Below are 19,400 nucleotides of genomic sequence, written 5' to 3' on the forward strand. Positions count from 1 at the left end.
CAGTCTTATTCATTGATACTAAATAGAAAGGGAGTCACATATCTGCCTTTATTTTATCCAAGAAATCAGTGGACATGCAAAATGGAAGAAAAGTCTTTGGAGAGATTTATCCGAATCGGATGGTGGAGTTACCGATCCGCACTTCGGCAAAAAAACAACCAAACGTTGACAAAAAGGTACACACCTCACTTAAACAGCAACTGTTTAAACTCACCTTTCAGTAAAGAATTGTTAATGACAGTCAAGTGCGATTTCTATTTGTCAAATTAGCTGTTACTCTTCGTGCAGTACATATGGGTTATAGTTCTGTATTGATAAATGCACATTTAATTTAATGTGTGGTGATAAATCTTTTGTTCAAACATCATATTAAGTCAATCATAAATGAACATTTCCCCATCACAACTATTCTGCATGTTTGTTATCGTTGTATTTGAATAATGCTGACACATTCTTATGTGAACTCACATTGACAGAAGTATGGTTTTATTTTATCTTCAAATTGCGCTTTTCCTGGCATGTGCAGAAAGATCTGCAGAAAGCCCTTGGAACGAGCTCGCAGGTGACCATTTATTCTGAAGCCGCAAACAGTATCCCAGACTCAGGTACAGACAGAAGTTTCATTCACTCCTTTCCCCAGGTACATAATCGAAACTCAAACCCACTTTTTTTTTAGCATTCGTGACTATAGATGAGACAGTGTGGCAGGATTTAGCAGATTGTACATCAAGTCTACACCAGGAATCTTCAAATGAATCCAGTCCGCAGGTATGTGTCGCAATTGATTTATTCTCATTCGTTTTTGTAATGTGGTGTGAGTGTTAGTGTGAGAGAGTGTTGGTGTGTGAGGGAGAGTGTACGGATGCTAATATATCAATTGGTGAATGAACCGGTGGTTAGGTGAGATTCTGTGAATGAGTGAGATTGTCAGAGTCTAAGTCATGTGTAAGAACCAGTGTGTAAGTCTGTGAATGAGGAGGTGAATGATAATGACGGAGTATCTGAGAATTTTTGGATAAAGCACTGTATTCAATGAATGAATATGCATGAATGAGATTGTGTGTGTTGAGCATGAATGAGTATCTGAGAGCCAATCAGTGCCCGCATCAGAGGATGTATACATAAATAAGGTCTGCGAATAAATGGCAAAATATGAATGGCTGGCTGAGGTACTTTATTCCGTGTGCGAGACTAAATGGCCTATTCTATTTGCGTGTGTGCTTCATTCTCTGCTATTTGTGCAGAGATAATTGGGAACAGTATTTGTCTTTTATTTGTTGAATTATTCTGATCATGTAATTAATTCAGTTTAGAAAATATATTTTATCTGTTGTGCAGATTATAAATATGTTGTGAGAAATCATTTTAACATACTTGATTAAAATATTCATTTCAGAAAGAACATTTAATTTTATTTAACAACCCATGTTTACATTAGAGTCCCTTGGATTTCATGTCAAAACCAAGACAAGTTGTTCTCTTTCACATTCTCAGTGTCCTCCATTCTAATAGCTTCTGTTTTTGTTGATTAGAAATGTTTGGATTTAAGGATTATCATCCAGGAAAGCTGTGATGAAATAATTTAATGTACTTTGACACTTTTCAAGCATCTTTCTAATGCATTCTATTTATATAATATTGATGTTAGATTCAGTTCAAAAGTGGTATCCAAATTAAATCGCCAACAGATTTTTTAAATAGGCACATAGTAGATCTTTCATTCCATTCACATATAACATTTTGCTATAATATAATATTTTGAAGATTATAACTTGAAAGCCCATCAGGATTCAAACATATTTATAACTGATCTTCCAGTTTTGGCTATAATTCACAGGAGAACTATCAATCTTTCAGTGCATTAAACAGAATGCAAATTGGAAACTAAAACAGAAAATGTCAATTTCCTAAACATGAGGTAGCTTTCCTTTTACTATTTTATTTCAAAAATATACTTTATTCTTTAAAACATCTCTTTGTATATAAACATTGTCACAAAAGTAGTTTGGTTCTGTACAGTTGCGTATCAAGTAAATAAACAAAATGTTGGGCTTTGACTCTATCCAAAAAAATCCAAAGACTTCTTGTATATGTGTTCATATTTCCATATATTTGAGGCACTGGGAGGCCATTTACCTTCATCAGCCCTTTTGCCTATAACTGAGGTACATGGATGAAAATGAAAAGGGATAGAGATCTTTTAGGTCTGATGAATAGAAGCATGAGATACAAATGTTAGTATTGAAATGAGGTGGCAGGTGAAGTTCACTGCTAGCAGGTATCCCTCATCTTTTCTGTGGAGTACACACACACACACACACACACACACACACACACACACACACACACACACACACACACCAACGTGTTCTATTGGAACATCATTCCACAGCCTTTTGGGATGAAAACACCTCTGGCTGTTGCTATTTAACAGAAAAGGCCCCAGAGAGTAGCCAGGAATGCCACTACAGGCTTCTTTTCCCTGCAGCAAAACTCTTGATTCATTCCAGCTATTTCCAATCAGAGGTTCTACTATGGCAGGAACCGTTCCACTGGGAAAAAAACATGGGATTTTGTTTATACACTAAGTGTAGAATACCTTCGAGGTGCTGTACCTCACTTTTGCCTAATGGTGTTGGAGAGGAAAATTCTGCCAACATGTTAAATTTTATTGTCACTGTGTTCTAAGTAAACTGAAATCATGCAGTGATTCTGTAATTTGTTCAGATAATGATAGTCTTTAGGAGATTATCAATTTGGCATAGAGAACAGTATAAACAAGAACACTGCTTGCTACAGGATGGTAATGTTCTTGGCCATTAGATTTAATTGTAGTTTTGCATTTTTGAATTTTTGATTCCTGTGGATCAACAATTGCAAAAGGAAATATTTAATAATGTTGGTTGATATTTGATAGCTTTGGTTCAATGAACATAAACACAATTTAATTGTAAGGTACAATAGATACAAAATTCAGAGTGATAATTCTCCTTTTTAGGGCACATCAGCAGAGGTAGTGGTCTAGTAGTGATATTGCTACACTATTAAATCAGGCAGCCAGATGATGCTCTGGGAACGTGGGTTCAAATCCTATCATGGAAGATAATAGACTTGAATTCCACAAAATATATTGAATTAAGAGTCTAATAATGATGATAAAACCTTGTCTGGTCTGTATGTGACTCCAAAGCCAAAATAATGTGGTAGACTCTTAATTCAGGGTCACTCAACTTCTGACCTCATTACAGATTTATTCAAACAGGGACTAAAGAGCTGAATTCCCAAGGTGAGGTGAGAGTGACAGCCCTTGACGTCAAGGCCACATTCAACATCAAGGAGCCCTCGCAAAGATGGAGTCAATGGGTATCGGGGGGAATCTTTCCACAGATTGGAATCATACCTGGCGATAAGAAGATAATTGTGGTGTTATGGACCAGGCCAGACCCCCAGAAAGTAGCCCAGACCCTAATTTTGCGAGTTACTTTAAGCAGGTGTAACGCAGATATTCCATGAGGGATGCAGTTGATCAAACCATATAGCTTTAAATAAAACAAAATGTAGATTGCCGAATGAAACACAAACAAAAGAAAACAAAATAATGAATAACTTAACCTATCCAAAAACTCAACTGATCATCCCAACTTAATGATGCTGTTCCAAATACTTGCAACTATGCCCATAAACACTCCTTGGTACAAAAGGTAAAATCAAACACAGGGTCTTACAGGAGAGATGTCAGAGAGAGAGAGGATCAGCTTGGACTAGCTTCTTTGCATCTAGTAGATTTTACAACTGCCTGACTGCTCTCAGTGAATAGCCAGACCAAACCAGACAAAAGCTGAGCTGGGAGAACTAGCCACTCTCCTTTCATTGTACAAATGTTTCTTTTTAAACTTAAAAGCCTCTTGCCTGAGGCAGTATCTGTTAGCTATAATCAAATTGGCCCTAAAACCCTTCAACTTAGACTTTTCAGAATCTGCGTCTTTTTTGACCTCTCTGAACAAAAACGAAGACAACATAACCTTGTTAAAGGAGCAGCATCCTCACAATGGTTGCTGGAGATCAGTCATCTCAGCTCTAGGACATCTTTGTAGGAGTTCGTCAGGGTGGGGTCCTAGGCCCAACCATCTTCAGCTGCTTCATTAATGACCCTCCCTCCATCATAAGGTAAGAGGAGGGAGATGTTTGTCAATGATTGCACAATGTTCAGCACCATTTGCAACTCTTTCGATATTGAGACGGACTGATGTTCAAATGCAACAAGATCTGGACAACATCCAAACTTGGACTGACAAGTGGCAAATAAGATTTATGCCACACAAGTGCCAGGCAATGACCATTTCCAATGAGAGACAATCTAATCACTGCAACCTGACATTCAATAATGTTAACATCACTGAATCCCCCCATTATCAGCATTCTGGAAGTTGCTATTGACTAGAAGCTCAACTGGACTTGATCCATTAACACAGTAGCTGCAAGAGCAGGTCAGAGGTGAGGAATACTGCAGTGAGTAATTCACCTCCTGACTTCTGAAAGCCTATTCACCTTCTACAAGGCACAAGTCAGAAATATGATGAAGTACTCCCCACTTGCCTGGATGGGAGCAGCTCCAATAACACTCAAGAAGTTTGACACTGTCTCATACAAAACTTGTCTTCTGGACAATTATGGATGGACAATAAATGCTGGCCATCTGGTATGCCCACATCCTGTGCACCGTGTGTGTGCTAACATCACTCAACAACAGTCAATGTTGAAATATAGAATTGATTTTTCAGCATCTAAAAAAAAGACAAATTGACATTTTGAATATTGACCTACTGACAATTCTAGATTATTATGGTTCAGCTGTAATATCATAATTTGCAGTTGTTTTCAATATAAGAAACTATTTTTAAAATCCTTTCTCCACTGGGAGAAAAAGAAATAAAATTTATAAAGGTGTCAATCTAAAATCAATGGTAAAAATATGCATAAATTGTATAACAATAATAATAATAATTTATGTTTTAACAAGATTCAAACTTATTGGTGGATTTTAAATTGAAGTAAATGGTTTAATTTCCTTCATTTTAGGTGAAATGAGTACATAACTCTTACATGTTTGTATGTAGAGTTAAAATTTCTTGATAGTCACAGTATGTTCTCTTTTGAGATGAAACACTTCATCAATTAAGTTCCTTTTGCATGTTGAAAAAGTACTTTTAAGATGAAATGCTTTGATGTCTCAAGAGGCTTGTGAAGCAGCCTAAAATACTAATTATGAAATTACCATTGTAATTTAGTTAATCTAATTGTGAGTTAATAAATAAATTTGAACTAATAACTAAAACAAAAGAGACAAATTGCATTTATGGCATCTACAATATTTTCAGTGAATAGCATGGAGTACATAATTGCTGTCAGTGAGTTACAACATTCAAGCAGAATACTCCAATTCAATTATACCAGTAGGAGCATCATGCATCAATTTATGAACATCATTAGAATCTATAATCAAATCAAACATTCAAGTTAGCAAAAACTCTATCTGAAACAATTTATTGTTATTTCTAACTAACATACAGTTTTGGCTTTTTTAAAATTGTCATCAACATCCTGAGTTAATTCAGTTACATGCTGGAAGTTTCATATTATAGGTCAATCTTTGTACAGTAGATTGTCAATTTCAAACACAAGATATGTGTTAGGTACTGTAAAAGAGATTCATCATGAGTATTAATATAACAATGCAATTCATAGTCAAAGGGGTTCATATGCCTTGACAAACTGAATGCAAAGCCTAATATTCATCAGAGTTCATTTGATTAAGCTACAAAGTATTGCATATATTGATTGGATTTAAACTTAAGAACCAGCTGTTGGTTTTCAATTAGATAATTTTATACATTTGGTTTTATAGTGTTGGGGAATTATTTAACATTTAAAATTAACCTCCTCACACAATTATCCTTCACTTCATTGTAGAGTCATACAGCATGGAAACAGACCTTTCAGTCCAACCGGTTCACACTGAACATAATCCTAAAATAATTAGTCCTACCTGCCTGCTCCTGGGCCCATCTCTCTCCAAACCTTTCCAATTCATGTACTTATCCCAATGTCTTTTAAATATTCTAATTATAACCACATTCACCACTTACTCAGGAAGTTTATTCCACATGTGAACCACCCTGTGGTAAAACATTTGCCAATCTTGTATTTTTAAATCTTTCTCTTCTCACATTAAAAATCCCATATAAATTTGCAGAGCAGCCTAATTCTTATGCCTCACATTTAGACGTGTGACTGACTGAAGAGAAAAATAGAGTCATATAAAAATAAAATAAAACAGTCCCACCAACTTTTAAGTTTGTGAAGTTGTAGTGAACCATATTCAAGTTCAGAGAATATTTCTAAATTGTTTGAATTCACTCAAAGCTATATAAACAATCCCAGTTATCAATGTGTGATTTTGAATGTATTATTTAAGTTAAACTAAATAGGTTAGTAAATATCTTTCACATTTCTATTCATTCACTTTGATTATGTGTATCTGATGATCTATCAATTTTCTTTAAATTATGGGGGTCAGTTGCAGAGACCAGGTTTGTAGCCCTGTGAGTGTAAAAGAACCGCATCTAACTTGAATTAGTTTAAGCCATTTAAAGTACTTGTTAGGGTAGAAAAAGAAAAAGTCTTTCCTTTGATGTAGGGCCAAAATAAGATATATAACCTTCAAATTAGAGCTAGGCTATTCTAGTATTTAAGCACTTCTTCCCACAAAGGATGATGAACATTTAGAACTTGCACTCTCAAAAGGCTATTGAGGATACATCAATCAAAAGTTTCAAAATTAAGATTGATAAAGTTTGTGGGACAAAGTTATTGTGATTTTTGGAACTAAACAGTTATGTGGCTTTACAGTATTGACCATTCATAACTAAATGAATAGCAGAATGGATACAAGCAGTGGGGTGGATTGCAGATGTCTTTATGTTTTCCTATTTATTCCAACAGGGCTAACCTCTTAAAACATATTTGTTTATTTTCTTTGCAAAATATATATTATAAAGTTATCCTGATTTCAAGTCATAATGCAAACATCTTGATTGTGATGTTAATTCTCTATCACCAATATCTAGAGTTAGCTGTATATTTCACAATAGAATGTTTTGAGGGAACAGATTCTTTTGAAATTCTCAGGTGAGTTTAGTATGATGACAATCTGTAAGTAATTGCTAGTAGCACAGCAAAGTTGCTCCATTGCCCATGTGTCAACATGTCTGTTCTAAATAACCACTTCTTGTGTTCAAAGGTACAATCTCTAGCATCTCAATACCTACAGAATGAGCCAGAATGTTTCACAATGACTCAGACATTGTGTTTCATATTAATTACTGCACTACTTCACTACCAACTAACTAGTACTCTGTTTTTCTTTCATATAAAATGGGAGTCAAATATTGTGGTTCTGTTTGCCGAGCTGGGAATTTGTGTTGCAGATGTTTCGTCCCCTGTCTAGGTGACATCCTCAGTGCTTGGGAGCCTCCTGTGAAGTGCTTCTGTGACCTTTCCTCCGGCATTTATAGTGGCCTGTCTCTGCCGCTTCCGGTTGTCAGTTCTAGCTGTCCGCTGCAGTGGCCGGTATATTGGGTCCAGGTCGCTGTGTTTGGTGATAGAATCTGTGGATAAGTGCCATGCCTCTAGGAATTCCCTGGATGTTCTCTGTTTGGCTTGTCCTATAATAGTAGTGTTGTCCCAGTCGAACTCATGTTGCTTGTCATCCGCGTGTGTGGCTATTAAGGATAGCTGGTCGTGTCGTTTCATGGCTAGTTGGTGTTCATGAATACGGATCGTTAGCTGTCTTCCTGTTTGTCTTATGTAGTGTTTTGTGCAGTCCTTGCATGGGATTTTGTATACTACGTTGGTTTTGCTCATGCTGGGTATCAGGTCCTTTGTCCTGGTGAGTTGTTGTCTGAGAGTGGTTGTTGGTTTGTGTGCTGTTATGAGTCCTAGTGGTCATAGTAGTCTGGCTGTCAGTTCAGAAATGCTCTTGATGTATGGTAATGTGGCTAGTCCTTTGGGTTGTGGCATGTCCTCATTCCGTTGTCTTTCCCTTAGGCATCTGTTGATGAAATTGCGGGGGTATCCATTTTTGGCAAATACATTGTAGAGTGTTCTTCTTCCTGTTTTTGCAGTTCTGGTGTACTGCAGTGTGTTTTGGCCCTTTTGAACAGTGTCTTGATGCAACTTCTTTTGTGTGTGTTGGGGTGGTTGCTTTTGTAGTTCAGGATTTGGTCTGTGTGTGTGGCTTTCCTGTATACCTTTGTGGTGAATTCTCCGTTCGGTGTTCTCTGTACCATCACGTCTAGGAATGGGAGTTGGTTGTCCTTTTCTTCCTCTCTAGTGAATCGGATTCCTCTGAGTGTGGCGTTGATGATCCGGTGTGTGTTCTCTATTTCTGTGTTTTTAATGACTACAAAGATATCATCTACATATCTGACCCAGACTTTGGGTTGAATTTGCGGTAAGACTGTTTGTTCTAATCTTTGCATTACCGCTTCTGCTATGAGTCCAGAGATGGGTGAGTCCATGTGTGTGCTGTTGATTTGTTCATATATTTGGTTGTTGAATGTGAAGTGTGTTGTGAGGCACAGGTCCAGTAGTTTGAGTATGCAGTCTTTGTTGATAGGTTCACCATCCTGTATGTCCAGCAGGTTGGCTATTGTTTCTCTGGCTAGGGTTTTGTCGATAGAGGTGAACAGGGCCGTTACATCGAATGAGACCATGGTAGTAAAATGTTAGATCCCAAAGAGATAGAGTATTGTGTGTTTCAGAAGTTTCAACAAAGTAATTTCTGATCTAATTAATCATTCAGAATGTGATTATATCATTGAGAAGTAATTTATATTCAAAATGATTTAGCCATTGCTAATATTCTGTCTTGTTTTTATTAACCAGTAAACCTGAAAGCAACAAGCACAATAAAAATGTTTATTAATAAGTTCCAAAAGTATTTATTATGGAGATTGTTTTGAGATCTCCACAGGAGTACCTGTGTTGTGAGATCCTGTGGGAGGCTGCACACTGATAATCACAAAGTGGCATGATTTGGGAGTCAGTCATATCTAAGACAGGATATAACTTTAAGAGGCTAAATTCAATAGAGTGAGGGAATAGCTAAAGTAAATAAACTGGGGAAGGATGTTCAACAATACCTAAGTTTAAAACAAGTGGAATACCTTTAAATACAGAAGAAACACAAGTTCAATGTGATCCTAAATGGATTAGAAACAAATTAGGAATGACAATAGGAAGAAAGCATTACCAAAAGAATGTGGATGCTTTGGGGAAGATGCAGAGGAGGTTCACCAGGATGTTGCCTGATATGGAGGGTGCTCGCTATGGAGAGAGGTTGAGCAGATTAGGATTATTTTCATTAGAAAGATTAGGTTGAGGGGGGATCTGACTGAGGTCTACAAAATCATAAGAGGTATAGACAGGGTGGATAGCAAGAAACTTTTTCCTGGAGTGGGAGACTCAATTACTTAGCATCATGAGTGGAAGGTGAGATGGGGAAAGTTTAAGGGAGATATGCGTGGAAAGTTCTTTAAGCAGAGGGTAGTGGGAGCCTGGAATACGTTGCCAGCGGAGGTGGTAGAGGCAGGCATGATAGTGTCATTTAAGATGTATCTAGAGCGATACTGAATGGGCAGAGGGATACAGATCCTCAGAAAATAGGCGACAGGTTTAGATCGAGGATCTGGATCAGCGCAGGCTTGGAGGGCCGAAGGGCGTGTTCCTGTGCTGTAACTTACTTTGTTCCTTTGAGACTTGGACATATCCTCAAAGGGTCAAACTCTTGGAAACCGCTAACTGTCGTCACTGTGGATCGTCCCCTTCGCAGGTTCCAGAGAGAAAAAAAAATACCCACTGACAGGAGAACTAAGGGTGAGCAATAAATGTCAGCTTTGCTCGTGACACCCATATCTCCAGAATGAATGAAAAAGCTCCAAACAAGCAATGTGCTGCACGGTACGTTGGGGGTCCAGGAGCAATTTGATTTAAATCGACCCGTAAATGAGGTCGCCCTGAAAGGACGTTAGTCTCAGTGGTACCCAGGAGCTTGCTCTACAGTTGACGAGAGACGGGAAAACGGAGTGGTTTAACCTATTCACAGTTTCAAAACTTGATAACAAGACGTCACTCTGCGTCCTGGCACGAATTTAATTGATCGATTCAGCTGAACCCAGCTTCCTTTTTGCGACAGAATCTTGAGGTAAATCTGGACATACACGGGCTGTGCGCTGTAACAGAAATGCTGCCAGGAATCCGTGTCAAGCCTGACCAACAGAGGCTGGCTTCCTCTTTGTGTTCAAGTGTGAAGCGATTTGCTGGCTCCGGGTGTAATGTGGTTGGTTCGTGTGGCTGGCCTATTGAATTGAAGCAGGCTGCCTGTACGGTGACTGCCGCCAGACCACAGGCAGTTCACAAAACGCCTGCAATCCTGTGCCATCGGCAGCATTGCAATGTTTTCATCAAGGTGACCAGAGTACAGATAGATAGCGCTCAACGCCGAGTTCAATCTTATTGTGGCAAAGGGCGCTGGGGAACTTTAATCTTTGGAACTTCAATCTTTCCAAGATAGTTTTCCATACCCATAGATCACCTTAATCGCTGCAGTTTGCAGCATTGACACTTCAGTCAGTTTGATTGCTGCTTTTTATGTGATCAGAGAGCAGTTTGCCCTTCTCTCGAAGACCAACAGCTTTTCCAATGGCACTGCAGACCTGTTACATGCAATTCCCGCAATGGAGCTTTGAATTCCAGGTATGTTTGCTTGTGCACGCTATGTTTAAGGCACTGGTTAAGATACCTCCTCTGTATTTATGCTGAGTAGGATGTGAGCTCTGCAGCTCCTTGTCTCAGTGGCTGCTGTTGCTTCAGGTTATCCAGTTTGTTAGGGAGCGGCTGTTTGCCCTCGCCCTCCGTTTCCCCCTCAGGGACAGGGTGATGGGGCCTGTCCTAAGTCAGCCTCAGTCAGAACCGGAATTGAATCCGCACTGGTTCGACACCGCATCTATCCACCGGAGCCTGAGATACGGACATAAACACCCACACAACACAAACTTGCTTCTTTTTTGTTAATGCTTTTTAATGCAACTTACATTTGTTTAAGCCAGTTCTTACGGGAGAAATGGGCGTCAGCAATCATTCGTCGGAGGACCTGGTGGAAGGAGTTGTTTTTTTGGGGGGGAGAGAGTACTCTGGAGGTTTAGCTCCAGGCAGTCAGTCAGGCAAAGCGGGCGGTGGAACATGAGAATCCAGAGAGTCACTGGAGCAAATGGCAGAGAGGAAATTGACATAAACACCGATTTAATTAACATTGACTCCATATGTTATAAAGCATAAACGCCTCGCAATGTTAAATCATGCTGGGGCCAAACTGTGATCAGTATATCAAGGATGTGATTTCATCACCAGGAATTCTGTTCTCTTTGCAGAATCAGGCTTTAGAAGCAGCACCGGAGTTTGACCTGCAGGATTTCAAAGATGTTGGTATGATCATGTGCGGTAAGTCCATGTCATTGGGCCATCTGTGAAACTATCAAAAATTACAAGTTTTCGTAGATTCAGGAGCAGGCATGAACATTGTACCCACGTCCTCACCAGCCGTTGCCCTTGGAAACAAGGGAACACACTGATGAGAGATTTCACAATAAACCCCGGTTCGAAAAAGAAACCTACAGCGTGTCTGTACTTGCCGCCCCGTGAAGTCTCTGACAAAGGCTCACAACATGAAGGGGATGGCAGTGGTTTAAAGGGAATGTTTCTGAAAGTATTGCAAAACTCTTTCTACTTAACCTTGATCTTTCTAAACAAGTTCCCAGGCACAAACCTGTATTGTTAAAATAATCTGGAAGTATAAACGAGCCACAACGTTTAGTTTCAAAGCATTTCCCGAAACGGAACAGCGAGGGGAACGGAGCCTGTTTATTATTCCTCGTGATCCTTGGCCCATACGACCAATACTGAGTGAAGTCAGGTGTCCATATTTCAGCTGCAATGGTACCAGGGGTTTGTTCCTCCAGACAAATCCTTCCTTTCTATTACACGGAACCACTGAACAATGCAACTAATGACATGCAACGCCATTAACTGACCGGTACTTCAGTGTCGATGCAAAGTCTTTTGTTTCCATTGAAGACGAATGACTGTGGGTCTCCTTCAGGATGGGTGCAGGTTCCCCAGCAAGTTCCCAAGCCCAGCAGGAAACAGTATTTCCCTTTGCTGGGTTTCCCTAACCGTATTGTGGCTGTACCTACCTGCAGCGGCTTATGAAGCCAGGTTAGCGCCGCCTGCTCAAGGAAAGGCAAGAGATGCTAGCCCCGCGAAGGAAGCTCACATCCTGTTCATGTTGGTCTCACTCAACTGCACGTTAGCTCGAGTGATGCACTCCACACCCCGTTTTAAAAAAAACCCAGCCCTTTCTAAAGGTTCTGTTTCCACGTTCAGGTCACAACAACCAGCCGAACAGGAAACTTTTACACACCTTCACGCTTTTTTGCACTGACCTTAAACATGAATTCCCTGTCGATTCCTCCTCACTTCAGTATTCCAAACAAACGCTACCAGGATCCCAAACACCTTTGTTAAGTCTTCCATTAAATCTCTTTGCTCTGAGGTAAATGAAATTGGTCTCACCTCTCCACAGTGTTGAATTCTTTCACCCCAGGACAATTTTGGTAAATCTCATCCGCATCCTTTCCGAGGCATTGCCATCCATTCTGAGTGTGATGGCCCAAAATTGACCTTCTAAAAATTGAGGAATAGCTATTTACTTATAAAGGTTTTCCAGAATTTCCTTGCTTTGCTGCTCTATACCTCACCAAGTGTCTGTATGTAACCTAGTTTCCCTGATGTCCACAGACCCATCATCTTTGATGCAACCCATGTCCATGACTGATGCAGAACTGCCTCTTTCTGACTATGTGTCTGATCTAGAGGCATGCATTTCATCCTCAATCCCAGTTGTGGAAGACTCTCTGCTGGAGATGAATCTGCAGACAGATCACTCACAACCAACTGAACAATTTTGGAAAGACGTGGCAGAAGAAAATCAAAAGGCTCTAGGAGATGCTCTGGAGGAAAATGAACAGGTAAGAAAAAAACATCAAAATATTTCTCTTGTTATTGCAGAATTATTTACAACAACCAAATCTGTACAATATAAACTCAGGTCCACAAATACAGGGCAAGTATTAAACCAATTGTATTAACTGTTACAACAGTGGGTATGTATATTTGATATACAGTACTATGGGAGTACCTTGACCATATGGACAGTAGAGCTTCATCCAAATCCATCACTGCATCATTACAGGCAACCCAGGATGACAGTAAGTGGAGGCCTTGGCAGCAACGCACAAATCTCAAGGGGAAAAAAAATTAAAAATAGGCACTGCTCATTCTGAAAACTGGCTGGTCCTTGCTAAATATTTGTGTGTATGCAAGTTTCACATATTTAGCATGACTGGCTAGCTTTTTTGAGCAACAACGACTGAAATTTTCTTGTTGCAGAAACTGAGCAAAATACAATGCAGAATTTGTGCAAATTTTATATGTTCGTTTATTCAATAAAATTGCAATTAAAAAACATAAACAACTAGTAGAATATATTCAATTACAATGGCCAATGTTGACTGTTAAAAATCACACAACACCAGGTTATAGTCCAACAGGTTTAATTGGAAGCACACTAGCTTTCAGAGCGACGCTCCTTCACCAGGTGATAGTGGAGGGCTCGATGGTAACACAGAATTTATAGCAAAAATTTGCAGTGTGATGTAACTGAAATTATATATTGAAAAATTTTGCGAATGTGTAAAGATTTTAGTGGAATGGGAGACAGGTTGTAAATGGCATTTAATATAATAAATGTGAGGTAAGGTTTGGAACATATATATCAACAGAAGGGCTGAAGAGTGTAAATGGCCATGTAGACTTTGAGGTCAATAGTAAATTCCTTCGTTGCACAGATGTTGGTTGACAATGCTATGTAAAAGACTAACTTAAATCTGGGTTAAAAAATGGGGCATAGCTAGAAGGTTAAAGAAATTGTGATGAATCCACATAAAATTAATCTACAACCTGAGTTTTGTGTGCAGTTTTGTGAAAAGGAAAAACAAATACACCAGGAAATCTAAATTTACTGAGTCAGTATCAATTATGGAAATTCCTGTTAAGAGCAGGGATTTGGGATGTTGGGTCTATATCAATTACTGAAAAAGAGGGACATAAAAAATAGAGTACAAGCTTTTAAATTTATGAAATATAAAATATCTATTTCCTTTGGTTAGAGGGGATTGTAGTTGACAAGAGATCATCAAATTTAATTGATTTCTGGAACAATGAAAAGACACGACAGAAGAATTTTACATTGAGGTATAAATCATTGTATATTTAAAGGGACAAGTGAGAAACATTTAAAGCAGGAGAAGATATTGAACAATGGAGTAACAGTGGGGCAGTGATGTTTGTTAGTTTTGGATAGATTGAACAAAGAGCCAAACTGAAAGTGATAAGATGAATGATACCATTCTGTGCTGTAAACATCTTTGGAACTCGAGGCTTTATAGTGAGTGATGCTCTGATAAAATGAATCAAGAAAATTTATTTCCATACATTGGTGAGTTGATACCTAGAGACCATAAATTCAAGCAAAAAATAAAAGGAACTCTTTGTGTTATTTTTGTACAGAGTTGTTAAGACATAGAAATCCCTCCCAGAAAAATTGACTGAAGCAATGGGATTAGAATGGGTTGGGATATCTGGTCGGCATGGACAGGTTGGACCGAAGGGTATGTTTCTGTGCTGTACATCGCTATGACTCCATGACTCTAAGCTGAATTCCAAAATATTTGTAAAAAATAAATGAAAGAGCACAAGGAAAGAGTGAGAATAGGGAGAAGGTATTTTTACCAGAAAAACACAGAACAAAAGACCAATTGGCCTCCACATGTGCTGTAAAATTCTGTAAAATTGATTCCAACATTTCATCCCTATTTTCACAGAATATGTAATTGAAATCTCTGACAATTTGAATGTAATGCAAGGGATCATATTTTGATTTTGTATAGAATGTTCACTTTTGTGGTTAACTCATGTTTCCTATTGCAGCTGCAGGTCACTTTAAAGAGAAAACAGTATGAAATTGTATCACTGAAGGAAAGAAATGTCCAACTGAAAGAGCTTGCTAGTAAGGCAAAACATTTGGCATCTATACTTGATGTAAGTATTATAAACAGTTACAGTACAAGTTTTCTTTTTATGAGAGGAGCATGGTTTTACCCATACCTGCATTAAGAAGTGGTGGGGTCCACAAACTTGAGGATCCACTCATTTTTAAGACTTTGGAAAACTGAAAAGTAAGAGAGTAGGATGTGTCTGTATGTGTGTTGAGTTCCAGACTAGCCAGGCAGCTTTCACAACACATACAGCAGAGCAAAACCTAACTGTTGCCTTTAGAAAGTTGTCTGATCAAAGCTATGCTGATAAGTTCTACACTGCTTAAATAATTAACACTTATTCTACTGGTGAAAATCAACACAAGGAATCATTCTTTGCTCTTTTAAGCAACATAAGTGTGAAATAAGCAACAAATTAGGAAAGGATTGCAAATATGTCTCATTGCTCAGTTAGGCTTGAATAACTTCTTGGACACAATTGTGCAACTACTTGTGCATCACTGCCAAATGTACCTCACTTCATGTAATTTGTGAATCTTACTAAAAGAGACAGTTTCACATTGTTACACACCTAACAGAGTATAATAACTTCATTGTGGCATCAAATTGGATTAAAAAATGTTCACTTTTAGAACTTCTAGATTACTTCTTTGAAACTACAGTGGCCCATGTTCTCAGAAATTTTAAAATGTAAAACCATAGCCTGTATATTTTTGTCAACATTTTTGATCAAAGCCTGGTCTTAAAATTGGAAGCTTGAGAAACAATATTAACAAAATTCTTCTAGCTATAAATTGACATGGCAATTTCAAATTTGGGACTTTTGGCCCCATATAATTGTACACTGTACATCTTGTACATTTCAGGCAGAAAGAAAAGTGTTAGTTATTCAAAACTGAAGACTAATAGTAATAAGAATAATATTAATGCATGACATACAATTATAGTTGAACAATGCTGTTGAAATATAAGTTATGCAATAACTAATTGCTCAAATAATTAACATTTATCTTAGTTCCATGCAATAGTGCTCGAATGATATTAGGGAATGATTTTTCAAACTAGGGAGACAATGACAGTAGAGAAATGGTCACTGGACCTCTAGTCCAGAGATAGAGTTTTTCACATAAATATAGCAAAAGCACAATAAAAGTCTTCAGTTGAAAAAAAGAAGATTGATTGCAGTAAAACCTATCTGGTTCTCTAATGATCTTTAGGGGAAAGAAAATTGTCATGATTTGCTCCATAATGAACTCTGATTGAATGAAAGGTGGCAAGGACTATCACCATCAAACAAGGGTGGCTTGATAACACTATTATTGACCATGTAGGCTGAGTCCTAAAGGATATATTTGCTGGTCTGTGGCAAATGATGATGCAACCAACAAGAGAGAAAATTGTACTTGATCTTATCCTCAGCAATCCACCTGCAATAGTTGCCTCTGACCCTGACAGTACTGAGAGGAGTTTTTTTTATTCACGCATGGGACATAGATGTCACTGGCTGGCCAGCATTCATTGTCCGTTCTTAGTTGCCAATGAGAAGATGATAGTGAGCTGCCTTCTTGAATCGCTGTAGTCCACCTGCTGTGGGTTGACCTAAAATACCATTAGGGGCAGAATTCCAGGACTTTGACCCAGCAACAGTGAAGGAACAGTGATATATTTCCAAGTCAGGATGGTGAGTGGCTTGGAGGGGAACTTAAAGGTGATGGTGTTCCTATGTAGCTTCTGCCCTTGTCCTTCCAGATGGTAGTGGTCATGGGTTTGGAAAGTGCAGTCGGAGGGCCTTTGGTGAATTTCTTCAGTGGGTCTTGTAGAAAGTACACACTCTGCTACTGAGCATAGATGGTGAAGGGAATGGATACTTGTGCATGTGATGTTAATAAAGTGAGCTGCTTTGCCCTGATTGAATTCAGCATGATTTTAGACTGCTGACCATATATTTCACCTGTAGATTCACTTGATTGCTGACTGTTAAAATAGGACAGGAAACATCAACATCATATTTTCCTTTACTGTTTACCATCTCACGTTCATGATAATGGTCTAACAATCAATCATTTGTCAGGGACTGATGAACTCAGTGGGTTCTTTTACTTAAAATGGTAAAAAACATGACATTTTATGACGGATACATTGCAGCCACTTATCTGATCTTTTTGTATGCAGCTTAATGACACAAAGCAAACTAACTAACAGGCAGAGTCACAACATTTCATACAGACAGTCCATTGAGTCCTTAATGGTGAACTCTCTGAAAGGCAAAAATACATATAAAATAATTACTGCCATCTCAAGGATAATTAGAGATGGGCAATAAATGCTGTCAAAGCCAGTGACATCCACATCCTGTAAATAATTAATAGATTAGTAACAGATGTAAGTATTTTACACTTACCCCATGTAATATCAACCTAAAAAGTAATATACAGTCTTCAGTGAAATCATATATATCCATAATACCGGTGTATCAACTAATCCAATACATCACCACTCCGAGGTTAATCAAATAGTACAGAATTCATCACTTTTTATCATGATAAAATCCAGAAAATTCCTTCGCTGACTTCTATAACTTACATAGGGCAACACACAGTTTGGAAATGAGAAATATGTCTTGGGCTTGAGTTACGTTTTGCATAAATAAAACGCATCAACAGTAAGACAGAAAGAATTAGAGTGTAGAGAGGGACAGAATGGCTTATGTTTACTTTGGACGGTGATAGCGGATTGATAGCTTGCTTTCCATTCTGCACAGGTTTCTTTTCAAAGTCAATGGAAAGGGAATCTGCTCAAGTAGAAAGCAGGCCTCCACTTCACTATCACTGAAAACATATTGAAGCCTCATGGGTTTTTTTGTCCCTTAACAACAGCCCATGTGATTAAATGGTACTGTTCCATGTACTTTCCACTCATGGTTTATAAGATCATCTTAACCAACTGATGAACATTGTAACAATCCGGTTTCAGCATCTGTTGCAAAGAGATGGTATAGCACTCCATTAAACAACATAGCTAAAGCATCTAATTAATGAAGTATTTGTTACTTTCAACTTTTACCAGAAACTAATGAAACAGGAATGCCAGAACACCAATGACACCATGTCTGAGATCTTTCCCTCAAAATTCTCAACGAAGCGGCAAAGGATCGAGGACACCTACTTTTACAACCAGGACTGTGATAAAGTGGATGAGATTTTAAGAGATATCTCAGAAAAGTGCAATGCAGCCTTGCAAACACTGAGTGACACGGACTCTAGATATTTCAGGATGAAACAGTACTCAGAAGAGTACTCAGAAACCAGTTGTAATGAAAATCAGGAAACCATCAACATGTATGGAACTTTCAATGGGCTTAAAACATCAATGGGCTGCCACATGGTCAGCTCAGATACCAATGAACTGGAAAACGATATGTCCTTTAAGACGTCAATTCGCAATCACTGCACAATAAGAACGCTAGCTTTTCCTCAGGGTAATGCATTTACAACCAGGACACCAAATGGGGGTTTCAAGTTTCGTTGGATTCCCACTTGATTGGGTTAATCAGCTAACTACACCGACCAGTGGGGACTTTATTAATGGTATTTTTAACAAGTAAGGTACCATACATAAAGGAATTCCATGCGACACCTTTACACTGCCAGCACTTAAAAATATAAATATTACTCAAACATTAGATTCCACTAAATATTTCAATGTAAATATGGTTTCTTTGTTTGTATATATTGTACAGAAAAACAGACAACAAATATAAACTTTATCTTATTATCTTATAATAATTCATAGAAAACAAAAATGCACTGAAGCAATTGACAAGCTTTTATCCTTCAAGGTTTAAATTACACAGCACTTCAAAAGAAAATAAATCATTTCTAGTATATTGCTGATTTGTGAATAGTCTGACTTTGTTTGCCTATCAACAAAATGGTTGTAGTTCATATTCACAGTATAACTGTGTTAAGCAACAGAAGAAATGCAAAGATATTAATATAAGTTATTTTGACAAGAAAATTTATGGCTGATTTCATTTGCTACTGTCCACATTGCCAGAGATATTTGCACAAGGGGGATCCAGCTCACAATTTGAAAATTTATAATACATTTCTAATCCAGTGTTGGTTCTTGCTTGACTGGGATCTTGTCAGACTCCATTCAAAACTA

General features: G+C 38.2%; 1 protein-coding gene across 2 annotated transcripts; it reads left to right on the forward strand.

Moving 5' to 3' along the window:
* mcidas (multiciliate differentiation and DNA synthesis associated cell cycle protein) lies at positions 1 to 19,083 on the forward strand. 2 transcript variants are annotated; one of them, XM_072579908.1, is made up of 7 exons: positions 1 to 176; positions 527 to 605; positions 677 to 768; positions 11,490 to 11,559; positions 12,916 to 13,145; positions 15,166 to 15,276; positions 18,300 to 19,083. In XM_072579908.1, exons 1-7 carry the CDS (start codon positions 75 to 77, stop codon positions 18,771 to 18,773), a joined length of 1,158 nt encoding a protein of 385 aa, XP_072436009.1. In that variant the 5' UTR covers positions 1 to 74; the 3' UTR covers positions 18,774 to 19,083. The 2 variants fall into 2 exon arrangements, with proteins under 2 accessions (XP_072436009.1, XP_072436019.1); XM_072579918.1 differs by lacking the exons at positions 1 to 176; positions 527 to 605; positions 677 to 768 and adding an exon at positions 10,721 to 10,815.
* The last annotated feature ends 317 nt before the right edge of the window (positions 19,084 to 19,400 follow it).

The sequence above is a fragment of the Chiloscyllium punctatum genome, chromosome 1, assembly GCF_047496795.1.
Source record: "Chiloscyllium punctatum isolate Juve2018m chromosome 1, sChiPun1.3, whole genome shotgun sequence".
Taxonomy (NCBI): Eukaryota; Metazoa; Chordata; class Chondrichthyes; order Orectolobiformes; family Hemiscylliidae; genus Chiloscyllium; species Chiloscyllium punctatum.